The sequence below is a fragment of the Falco rusticolus genome, chromosome 1 (assembly GCF_015220075.1).
Source record: "Falco rusticolus isolate bFalRus1 chromosome 1, bFalRus1.pri, whole genome shotgun sequence".
Classification (NCBI taxonomy): domain Eukaryota; kingdom Metazoa; phylum Chordata; class Aves; order Falconiformes; family Falconidae; genus Falco; species Falco rusticolus.
The window spans coordinates 9572489-9584857 of NC_051187.1; the positions used below are offsets into that span (position 1 = coordinate 9572489).

General features: G+C 46.3%; 1 protein-coding gene across 1 annotated transcript in view; it reads left to right on the forward strand.

Annotated features, from left to right (window-relative positions):
• The window catches only part of LOC119157910 (dynein heavy chain 9, axonemal-like), a 101651-nt gene that overhangs the window by 60468 nt on the left and 28814 nt on the right, over window positions 1-12369 (forward strand). Inside the window, 2 exon segments of the mRNA XM_037409303.1 lie at window positions 1057-1205; window positions 4687-4814. Coding sequence (XP_037265200.1) covers window positions 1057-1205; window positions 4687-4814 — 277 coding nt within the window.

The following is a 12369-nucleotide window of genomic DNA, read 5'->3' on the forward strand; positions in this document are numbered from 1 at the left end:
GCCTCATATCTGATGAACTTTTCAACATTTTGTGGACTGAAGCCTTCCAGCAGAGCATTAGCAAATCCTGACCCAGAACAGAAGTACCTACTTGAAAGAAGTACCAAACAAAGGAGAAGCTTTTTCTTTTGCAATCCCTTAGGCATTTCTATTCCAGCTGCCTTTCACTAGTCCTTCAAGGAGACTGTCAGCTCTCTTAGAGGGAATTCGGCAGCCTGATTCTGGTGTCATCTACCAGGTGAAAACTGGCTGATGTTTTTCTTCTCTGTGGTATGGAGATTTTCAAAAGGCCTGAGACATGTATCTATGCTAGAGGAGTAACTGCTCATTCCTGGGGTTTCAATACGACATTCCTACTTTTGATTCAATGTTCACTGTATCCTCTTTTTTTTTTTTTTTCCAACTCAGTGATTTTGGAAGCTCACCCTGGGGAAATTCAGCCTGGTTGTTCTCCCTGTGCTGTATTCTGTTCAGGCAGCCATTGTGGAGATGAATTTTTTCCTGTTCACTCAGTTGTATTTTTCCTTGTGACTCTCATGCAGAGGCTGAGCTACATGCACTAGATATTCTTGGAGCTCTTCCCTTTTATCTCTCCAGAACAAAGTAATTTTGTAAATCATGTAGACTCTTTGTGACAAATCTAAATGAACGCTGTTTCCTCTCAAAAGCTGTATGGATTACAAAGGACATGACAGTTTTCTATACATTAACTTACTTCTCTCCTGAGATGCCTTTGTCAGCATCAAGCCAGTACTTGTATCGAACTTCTGAACACTGCACTGGGCTGGTGGGTCCCACTGCCTTCCCTTCTTGATTCCTTTCGTTTGTCAGATATTGGTGTACCACATGTCATTTTACCCCTGTAAAAAGTGCCAAGCAGTCTAGAAGCCCAGCCTGCAGGTCCTCTCTAAAATTATTTCATGCATTTTTTTTTTAATTTAGTTTCTAACTTGTTTGTAGCAGCAAAATCAAAACTAATTAATTGATTACTTGCAGGGGAATCTGTCTTTTCTGAACAATACTAGACTGGCAAAAGATTATCTTTCTTTCTGGCAGAGATTTTGTGGAAGAAAAACTTGGCAGTAAATATGTGGTAGGGAGATCCCTGGATTTTGCAACAACCTTTGAGGAATCAGGACCTGCAACCCCAATGTTTTTTATCCTATCCCCAGGAGTCGACCCACTGAAGGATGTGGAGAAACAAGGTAAATAAATCATGTCTCTAGGCAAACCATGGCATTGCTTTTTATCTTCTGCATAATTATCTTGGCATGACATTCTTGTTCAGTTTTTTCCTCATCTCTTTGTAGATAATGGAGTAATCTGTTAAAAATAGATAATTGTGAGAGGATGTGATTGTTTTTTTGTTATTTTTTTCTTCTTTTTCTTAAAGGTTTACAGATTTTAATCTAAAGTTTAAATTAAACTTGTCTCTTTCCTGCATTGCCTGGATTCCCAGTTCAACCTGCAATGATTTCTGAGTTGGTCTTGTACACAACCTATAATTTACATTGCAGGTATCTAATATGCTGTCAGATAGCCTGCTTTTTGCCAGCAAAGGTTGGACCAGATGATCCTTAAGGTCCCTTCCAAGCTGGTATTCTGTGATTCTATGATAGCTAAAAATAAGCAACAGTTCCCTGAAACCGCTTGCTGGTTAGGGGCAGAGTTTCCTGGTTTTAATCCCAGCCTTCCTGAGCTGGTGTTGGTGTGGCCGTAGTGCTGTCGGTTGGCTCCAAAGCTGAAGGGGCTTCAAAGAGACCCTGTCTGAGAAGGCAGTGACTCCCCTTGTGCACCACCCGCAGCAGTCAGTGCCTGTGTCCTAAGAGTTTGCTCCGCGTCTCGGCTCCACCAGGGAAGGGTTACCATTTTCTGGCTAAACATGGGAATTACTCAAAAAAAATAGCTCTGGAAATGGGGTCACTTCTGACTGTTGAACAGAAGTTACTGCAGTCACTTCTTTCGAGACTGTTAGAACAGAAGGGCTCCATTCTTCTGGAGCAGAGGGGTCAGATGCCTTTAGGTGCTGCTCTGGGGCTGCTCCAGATTGCTGTTCCGATCATCAGATGCCTCTTGTCCTTCTCCAGCAATGTGTTCCACATATCTCCAAGACCATGACTTGTGGTCAAGCACCAATGTTCCTGGCAGTGTGGAGTATAGCACATTTAAACTGTGTGAGTTACGTATCAGACTACCCTAGCAGAGCTGCGGGCTGGATTTTAGCAGGAAGATCTCCAGACTAAACACCAGCAAAGCTGGCAACCCCAGTAGAGAAACCAGTAACACTGAATTAAGCCATCATCCAGGCGAACGGTGGAAGAATGCTGACCGGTGGATTTTTTTTCCTCCTTATGATGCAACTTCTGGCTCATCCCAAAATAATGTTTGAGTCAGTCTTTACCCGCATTCCCCCAAGCAGCTTCCAGAGATGTTAAAGCCCAGTGCAGCCCGGCCACAGGCCAGCTCGCAGTTCTTAGTCACAGGGAATTCCTAGGCTTTGCGTTGTGTTTGGTGCTCCTGCTGCCCTGGTACCAGCTCTCGTGGTGAATGGAAGGGGCCGCCCCTGAGGAAGGTCCTGTTGTGTGCCTGGCTTCCCTTCGGAGCCGCGGCGGTGATCCTGTCTCTCCCTGTGTTATTTTATTGTATGGGAAATGAAGCACTAAAATCCAGCCATGAATGGTTTAATTGGAATTGTAAAGACGAGTGTAGCTGAGCACCTGGGGTTAGTCAACCAGAAAAGTTACAGCAAGTAAAAATGAAAAAAAAAAAAAAAAAATCTAATGAAATAAAACTATTGCTTCAGTGCAGCTGCACTGGCCTTAAAGCCTGCCACACTGGGGTTTGGATTGGAGTCAGTATTCAGAATTTTCTCTACCTTTCATAAGGTTTTATTAAAGTGTAAGTCTGGCTAGGTAATTCTTGTGAATGGAAGATGGCTTCTTCCAGATGCTGCTTCCTCATGGGACTTTTCCTTGGCAAGATGGGGAGAACCTTGCAGCAAGCACTGCTGGGCTTGGAAAGCTTCCCCCCTTCCTGGGACACCATGACTGAGTGTTCCCTCACCTCCCCAAGCCAGCAAGGGAGGAGAAAGGCTGGCATTGCCTTTGGTGAGGCAGCCAGCACAGACTCGCCATGTATCCCTCTGCAGTCCTGTTGCTACCTGTGAGGTGGAAATAACAACCGATACAGATTTTATTATTAATCACCTGGTTTGGGGCAGCACCCTGCCTTCTGTAAATTTGCCCCATCCCTTCTTGAGAGGGTGGGTCTTGAAGGCAGAGGAGATCAGCAGCTCTCAAAATCGGCAGCCACCAGAGATGGTGAGAAAGAAAACTGGAATCTCTAAAATTTGGGGAGAGCTGTGTCCCAGGGGGTTGCTGTAGTAAAGCTAAGCAGAGAGCCTGAGCAACTGGAAGTTTGGATGTTTGTTTTACTTATAGCCATCTGTTTCCAATTTTGCACCAAGAGCTGAATCCAAGTCTTGCAAGACAAATCTTTTCCTCATTTTACTATAAAACTTCCCTGCTTTTAGCAGAAATCAGGACTTAAGGGTGCATGGTCCACGTGAAGGCAAATCTGCATGCAGAGATAAATGTAGGCAATCCCAAGGGATCAGCACGTGGGGATAAGTGTATTGACATCCCCCTGTGATGCATGGAGCCAGCGTGGCTGTTGGGCTGCTCCACTCCGGCAGCACAAACTGGGGCTCATCTTCTGGGCAGCACACAGCAGAGATCGCTCGCTCCAGGCACCTGCTTCTCCTGTGAGATGAGGAGCAACTGACCTCCTCCGTCTTCGGGTGACAGGTTCAGAAAATGAAGCAGGAGATCTTTAGCTGTGATCACCTAAAGGGTCTGAGGCACTGGAATGCTACAGAGAAATCGGGGGAGTCCGAAGGAGTATCACAGGCTAAATGAAGCAGCACTAAACGGCTGCCATCCTTCCTCCAGAGTGGGATAGTGAACGCCGTGGGGTTTGGGGTTCGCACCCTGCCCTGTGCAGAGGGGGATGCAGGAGGGGCTGTAGGAGATGCTCTGCAGCAGCCCTGGGAGCACCCCATCCCACCGGCTCTGCCACAGCCCATCACCGTGGCCTTCCCACAGGCATGGTGGTGCACCCAGAGGCAATTCCACACCTGCCGAAGGCTGTGACGATCCACATGAGATTTGGAGGGCTGGCTGATCCCTAGACCCAAGGCACCTGGGAGGCCACAGGAGGCTCTCACAGATCTTATTTCAGCTGCTGAACGGGTTCCTGGCCCTACTGCTGGCTCCAGCACGCAGCACAGGGTGCATTTCCCCACCGAACAATGTCTTGTTCAAAGCCTATTTAATCAGCAGGAAATGATTTTAATTTTCTATCACCGTAAAATATGTTTATACACAAGGTTGCAGGGGAATAATGTTCTTTAAACAAGAGGCACTTTGTAATAATGTACCTTTGTGTTGATGCTGCTCTGTAATTAAAAGTAGTTTGGAAGAAGCCACTGCTGTGTTCAGTGCTTTGGCAAGAAGTGTGTGAGAGACAAGATAACTGTTATAAGAAGTGTGATAGCTCTTCTGCAAGGGTTTTTGATAAGACTGAACTCTGCCTGGCGGCTGCTGTGTGAGCTCAGCTGTGCTGCGGGCTGTTCCAGGTAAAAGTGCTGAACATCTTTTTTTTTCTTTTTGTCTTCTTTTCTTTTAGGGAAGAAACTTGGTTATACATTTAACAACAGGAACTTCCACAATGTTTCCCTTGGACAAGGGCAAGAGGTAGTTGCTGAACAAGCTCTGGATCTGGCTGCGAAGGAGGGTCACTGGGTCATCCTTCAGGTACGGTGTCTCTGGGCACGGTCCCGGTGCCCTCCCAGGTTACCTGGTGCTGGCCGTCCCAGCAAGGGCAGCCTCTTGTCCCTGCCTGGCGGGAGACGGCACAAGGTGCCACCTGCGTGTCCAAAGCAGCCACCTGCTAACGGGATTTTGCTGCTATCTCTTGCTTTTATTGGGCGTTGTCGTTTTGGTGTTCTCACGCTTTGAGCCTCCTGTAGGGTGTGTAGGTGTAGGGAGTCTGCTGAGGGAAGGTCATCCTACACTTTCCCATCCTTTTATTTGCTTCATGAATAAATAAGGAACTTTGTTCTTAAGAGCTGTTAGACTAGCTCCCTTACTACCGCTCAAAACTTCCCAATTGTTTAAATGAGCAATGAGAATGTGCACCGTAGCAAAGGCAGAAGCTATCTGCAGTGCTGCCGGTTGCTTTATGCATCCCAAACCAGGTAAATGTTTAAAGCTCTTATCACAGCTCAGCAAAATGTTTCAGAAGCTTTTAGGACGTGAAGGGAGCTCTGTCTTTGTCAAGTGCTCTCTGGAGCCACTTATTCACTGAGTGCTTGGGTTTGCTAATATGCAGTCAGTGATGCCAGCTCTCATTACAGGTCTCGGAAACCCCTCTGATTTCTTTGATGTGTATTTTATAAATGTTTATTATTACTGAATTGTTTGGATAAAATTAGGTTAAGACAAAGCTTTGAGTCCTGATCTGAGCCTTCAGGCTGGATTTTGAATTTAAATTAAATGTCATTGACATTTTGATCTTAATTTTTGCTTTTTTTTGCAAGCTCCCTCTAAGGTAGACAGACAATGGTGAGCTTTTCAAGAGCTTTTAATACAGATGGCTGCAGTACCAGCATCTGCCTTTGAGACGTGAAGAAAATATGCAGCTTTTTGAGACATATTCTACTTGGTAATGCAAAACGAAAGGGTTCTTTTCTACATTGATGGTTAGATCCTGTAAAGGATCTATTGGCAATGTCAGCTTCAGTATCTGTTGCTTCAGTGCTAGCAGATGAGTACTGGGGGCCTGAAGTATTTTTTTTCAACCATTCACATCTTCTCCGGCAGTCAGAGCAATCAGCATGAGGTCTCAGCAGACACTGAAGTTTAAATCAGAAGAGCTGCAGAAATTATACTTATATGAAAGAACAATTTTGGTGGTTGTGCTAACTGGTTTTCCAGCAACACCTGCCAAGGGTGACCATCGCTGGTGGCACAGAGCAGGCAGGTTCCCCTGCGAGCTTAGCGAGAAGCTCGATTCAGCTGGCTGCTGGCAGGTTTTGATGCAAACCATGGGGCAAACTCAGCGGTCACATGAGTGGCCATTAGGACAGGCTGCCTGGTGCCACTGTTGTGTCTCCTCAGGGTCAGTCAGTCATCTGGGATTTTCTCCAGTGTTGTCACAAAACTGGTAAAACTTTACACATGTAAATATTCTAGTTCTGTGTTGCGCTTGGTTTGGAATAAGGCAATACAGGCAAGACTGATGCAACACAGAGATGAGAGCTCCTTCTTCCTTTGTTTTTTATAGTCATAGACCTTCTGAGCCATCCAGGCATCAGGGTCCCGCTAGGAGCTGGAGTCATGCCTTGGTGGCACTTGGTGGCTCGGGATGGAGCTGGAAGCACGCAGCAGGTGTTGGAGGCAGGCAGTACCCTTTCTCTCTGGGATAGGCATGTGGTGGGACAGGTGATGGAACTTAATTGTCACCCAGACTGGCCAAGCTGCTCAGCTCCAGAACCTGCCTTGTATCTCACGTTGCATTCCTGTCTCCTTCCAAGGGCTGGAGCTTCATGTAGCAGGAGAAGGAGTGGGAGAGCAGCCTGAGGGACCAGACAAGTGTCCCCAGCATTGGCAGACAAGATTTCCCTCGTCAAACAAAACTCTTATGGCGCATCCACCTGAAATGCAATGGCTCTTTGGATAAGCTATTACAAGATGGGACAAAGCATTTTCACAAGGCTGAAATTCTGACTAGTAAAATCGGTACCAAACTCATCACAGCAGGAGTCAGTGGGTAAGAGTCCCACAGAAGGTTCCCTTGTCATTTCAGTCATAGGTGCATCACAGCAAATATTCGCCATATGGCAGTTTATTTGGCAAGATCTTTCCTGCAAGGCTTTTGATGACAAATACCTTGCAAACAGTTTCAGGAGTGGTTTTAGATCATTCACACAGGATCTGTACTGACACAGACAACTCAATTTACAAAAATGTCCCAGGATTTGTGGATAATTGCATTAATAATGGAGGACAGAGCAGATCTGAAGAGGCATTCCGGATAGTTTTACCCAGGTTAATCAAACTCACTGTTTGGATGCTGCATGCCACCCATAGGACAGTTTTACTCGGGCTTCCCATTTGCTTTTCAGCAGACAAAAAGCAGTTGTTAGGTTCATGTCTGGATTTAGCTATCCACTGAACAACTCCTCAGCTCCAGTGGAGCAGAGCTCCCTTTCCATGCATTGAATTTGCTGTCTGATATCAACTCATGCAGATGTCCTCCAAGACAAACATTAGATATGATCACCTAGATGGCTTTTACGTATGTAGTTCACTACTGGTCCTTGATTGGAACCAGAAATAATGATAGTCAAGTACTTTGAGCAATAATGAGTTGAGGAATTAGGTTTTTTGGAATGGGTTGTTAAGGGATATTGAAATGGTTGGGAAGTCCTTATTGGATTACAGGAGCAGAATCACTGTTGTGTTGGGAAGGGCTGCTGTCCTGGGACCAATTTCTTCCCAACTGTATTGACCAGCCAGTGTTGCCTTCTGACATCGTAGCATCGTAGGAGGCAAAATAAAGAAAATAGCATCCATGTCCCCTGGGAACCTGAACGCTTTTTTAGCTCTCTCTCAGAATGGAGATTTTCATGAATGACTGATTTTATAAGAAAGAACAGCAGAAAGCAACCCAATCGTTCATTCCCATGGAAAGAAAATCGCTCCCACACTGGCAGAGCCTGAGCAGTGCAGCTTCCTGCTCCTCTAGCATCAGCATTGTTCCCGCCTTGTAGCTTCAGCTTTGCTGAGCTCCTACCCCTGGCCATCACGGTGCCCATGCTGACACTATTTGATGACACAGATGATGAGAGAATGAAGTCCACAGATAAAATTGTTCTCTGCAAATACAGATGGTCCAATAGCAAAATAGGGGCCCCCTATGGCAAATGTGCAGTTGTCTGAAGGAGAACTTGTTACCTGAGCTGCACAGACAAACCCCGGCACAAGCCCAGCAGCTGCTTTTATCTAAATACTTGGCATTGAAGAACTGAGGATGATCTTTGTGCTCAACAATAATCAATTTGATATCAGGTTCAGCTTCTCAGTCTCTTTAGAAATGGTTCATAGGTTTGGAGGGGTTTAAACCAGATTTTTCTGGCCATGATAAAGGCACAGAATTTGGGTCTGATACTTTCAGTTTAGGTGGGTACACCGTCTAACTACTTGGCACTGAGCTTCCAACGTCAACTCTCAGATGTAGTTTGAAGCGCTAGTGGCAGCTGGTGGGAAGGGGTCTGCTGTGGAGGCAGGACAACAGTGAAACAACAGCTTGAAAGGCTAAGAAAGTTTGACATATATTTAGATTTTTATGTTTTCACAAAATCACATTTTCTCACGACCCTTTTTGGTGCCAGGAGGGATTTGGACCTGCGGCCATCACAATCAACACATGATGTTTATCAGCCTAATAGCAAAGAAAGAGTGAATTTTTTTTACATATTTACAGGTGCATGTCTGAGTGAACTGACGCAGGGAAAAGTTCAAACATTAGATATTCCCAATTTAATTGTAGTCTTCATCCATTAGCCAAAATGTCACTTCCCTCTCTTTGCAATTAAGTTAATTTAATTCTTGAGCATCTTTCCATTTTCATAGGTTGTTGCTTCACTGGGTCAGCTTCTATCCAGTGTACTAAATTGGATAGCAGTGAGCTCCTAGAGCAAAACTGTAAGAGATTCAGACATTGGCAGAGCCCTTCTTGTTGCATCGTAAATACAATGGAGCCTTTTTCTGTGCATTTCGTGAGACCTAGCTACAAGCAAAAGAGCTATATTGTCCATTCAAGGCACACGCAAGTATTTGGCGCTAAGCTTCTGCTTCAGTAAAGAAAAGACTAATTTTCCTTCCAGCCACAGTATCTTTTTATTCCTGGAAATATATATAAAAGAAGGAATGCCCACTCTGCCTCCAGTTCTCCATGATTTTTGGACCAATACTCTGATGGAGAAAGGTGTTGTATTTCAGACAGCTGTTTTCCTTCCTGCCTCATATCACAACAGCCATTCCCAAGTTTTTCCAATTGCTGATCCACGTACAGACCAGTAAGTAATCCAAATACTGATCTGGGATGGAATTAAGTTTCTGTTGGGCTTTCAATACCTTTGTAACATCTGCAGTCCCAGTTCTGTTGTACAACTGCTCTGGAAACCTGTCTCAGGGTATAGTTTTGGGTTAAAACACAAATGTGATGGAGTCCTGAAAATAAAGTTTATTTTCCTCCATTTCTTGAGATTAATCAAGCAATTGTCCTTTGTGCATTTCACCTGCTCATCACCTTTACATCTTTATATCTAATGAAGTGAAATCTTATAAAATAAGCCCCAACATTGTCTTCAAAACTTTGGGGAGTTCAGGTCAGCCCAGATTTTCTGTAGCTCATGCTTATTTGCTCTCTGGCCTGGCAAGTCCCAGCAGTTCCCCCTACCAATGGCTGCATGTGGGCTGAGGTCCAGATCTCAGCTCGGTACTGTGGGGTTCCAGCAAAGGATGAAGTACTGGGTTGGTTGGAGAAGAGATGAGAACAGACGCAAATGTGCATGTCAGATTCTGTACACATACAACTGGCTCCATATGATGCCTGTTTTTCTCTTGTCACATTTGACCAAAAGAAAGAAAAAGCCAGAGAGACACTCAAGCTAGCAGCTGCGGTTGCAGCAGTGGTCTCAAGGCACCTCTTCAGAGACAATGTCCTGCCATCACCTCTCCCCTGAACACCCTCTCCTGTCTGACCACTGACTGCTAAGTCCAGCTGAGCTTCTGCTTTGCCTGGGTCCTACCAGCCTCTTGTGATACCCTCATCACTCTCTTTTCATGCATTCAGTCCCCATTTACTCTTTTCTTGTATTTGTCTCTGTACCTGAAGTCGTCCTTCCTCTCTGCCACCATCCTGCAGCAACATCTGTACCTGTCAATGAAGCAGTGCTAGGGGACGTTGTGGGGCTGGAGCTCAGCTGCCTGTCCTGTCCTGTTGTCTGCACAGTCTGCTCCTGGTGCTTGGTTGAAGAGGTCTGGTGCTCTCCTTGGCCATTCAGGAGTGTATAGGCCAAGGATCATTCCCAATAAACATGTCGTATACCAGTAAAACAGGTCAATAGTGTAGAAAGGGGCAATTGTGAACAAGTCAGCCAAGGAATAAGTAGTCCTGGGCACGTTTCATTTACTATCATCAACACTAAGGCATGTCTGTGCCAAAAGAACATGCAAAATGTATTGTACTTCATTCCAAAAAAATGTCTTAAAACCAGTCAGGTGCTTGCTGATATCCTGGGAGTGTTGCAAAGATTTCAGACCAGCCCTCTTTGATTTTTGTCTTCTGTTGCCTTTCTCTGTTTGTATCTGCCTCCTGTGCACCAGGTCACAGAACAGCCCGTGCTGGCCCAGCTTGCAGCAGAAGAGGGCTGGTCTCTCACTGGGAGGAGGGACCGCAGCAGGCGTGTGTGCGTACAGACCCTGAAAGCGGTGATGCTGCCGCAGCACAGCTTTAGTACAGGGCCAGCGGTGGCCCAGCTGAGATCCTGAGCTCTAACCAAGGTGTAAAGCTCCCTCTGATGCTCGTGCTGACGTGACTCAGCGTTGTCAGTACTGGTGTCGCTGGACCAGCGCTGCTTCTGTGTCTGTTGGTGAAATCGCACTGCAAATTGTGGAGGAGAGACGCCCACGAACAGGATAGGAATAGATGTGCAGTTGCTAGTGCAGCAAAAGGCAGAGTGGTGCCATCATGTTCTGAACCGATCAGTGGCTAGGGTGGTGGGCAGAGAAGTGACACTGCAGATAACAGAGCTACTTCACTTGGCCTAGCCCAAGTAAGATGATGGGGAAATTCTCAGGGCCCAGCAAGTCCAGGGGAACAAGCAGCATGTTTGGAGGTGAGGCTGAAGGATAACAGGTTGCCCTTGCTCTGACGTGCTGTAACCCTCCCCCTGACAGCACGTGGAGAGGCTTGCTGGGGGTGGAGGGCTTCAGGGAGGGCTCAGGTAGTGCCGGCTGCAAGAATCAGATGTGCCCTTCCCTGTCAAGGGTGAACATGGAGTGGGGTCTAGAAAAGCCTCAGGGTGCTCCTGCAGAAATCCAAGCACTTCAGGTCAGTGAGAACGTGGTGCAGCCCCGCTGCCTGCCCAGCGGGCACCCTCGGCACGTTGGCTGCTGCAACTTCTAAGCTCAGGGAAAGCATGCACCACAGACAGGGTAAACCACCTCTGGTGCTTCTAGAGCTCTGAGGTTGCCTCTCTCCACGGTGAGGAACAGCAAGCTTGTTGCTCAGAAACAGCTTGGTCTCATGGACAGGAGCAGGTGCTGGTGGTAGGGTCTGTGCTTATCCATTCCGGCCTCTGAGTCCTGCTCATGACCTGCTCAAGTCCATGATCATAGGGCTCTGTGGAAGGGTGACGCTGATCCTGAGTATGTGTGGCGTCTTCCATGTGATGAAACGTCATATTACCACTGATGGTAAGCATGGCCAAGGGAAGAGACTCTCTCCCCTTCCCTCTCCCTGTCCCTTTTTTATACCCCAACATGATGCAGTGAGTATCGAAGGGCCAGGCTGTCTCTGGGCTGCGAAGCCTAGCTTTCAGGTTTACTGTAAAAGCAGTGACTGTTTTCTGAGAGCATCTTACAAGAGAATGAGACTTTGTAAAAACAACTAATTCTCATTGCTCCGGGAGGCGATTTGTGATAAGGCGTGAAGGAGAGAGCCACTTTCAGAAATGTGAAGGGTCTCCAGTTGCTATCAGCAAAGGGAGTGCATTGTGGAGTGTGTGCTCGTTTATATATATAGTGCTATTTCTGATGGTTGCTATAGCAACACTTGCATCCTGTGATATATGTTCTGCCTTGTGAAGTACAAACACACAAAGGTGCTTGGAAGTGAATGCCCAAAGAAAAGCCTCTGGTGCTCCCATCTTCTTGCACATGCACCCTAGCCCAGCTCATGCAGCAGACCCTTATCCTCTGGTACCTGACCTCAGTCACTCGTACTCCGTAACACAAAGTGGGGAAATAACACAGGGCAAGGTACTGTGGTAACAGTCAGAGTGCATGGGAAAACGTTTCAAATTTCTTTTTTTGCCTTCCTTTCAGCAGTTTGTTTTTTTAGCAGGGTTTGGTCCCCACCCTCCATTTTTAAAGCAAGGTAGTGAATCTGAGACCATTGCCTCTTTCTGCCTGCAGCACAGACCTAGACATGAGCTGTGAAAAAACAGAGGTACTAGGGAGTTGCTTTTTGCCCCCTTGCACAACAGCTCTTTCACAGACTCCAAAATCTGGTTAAGAA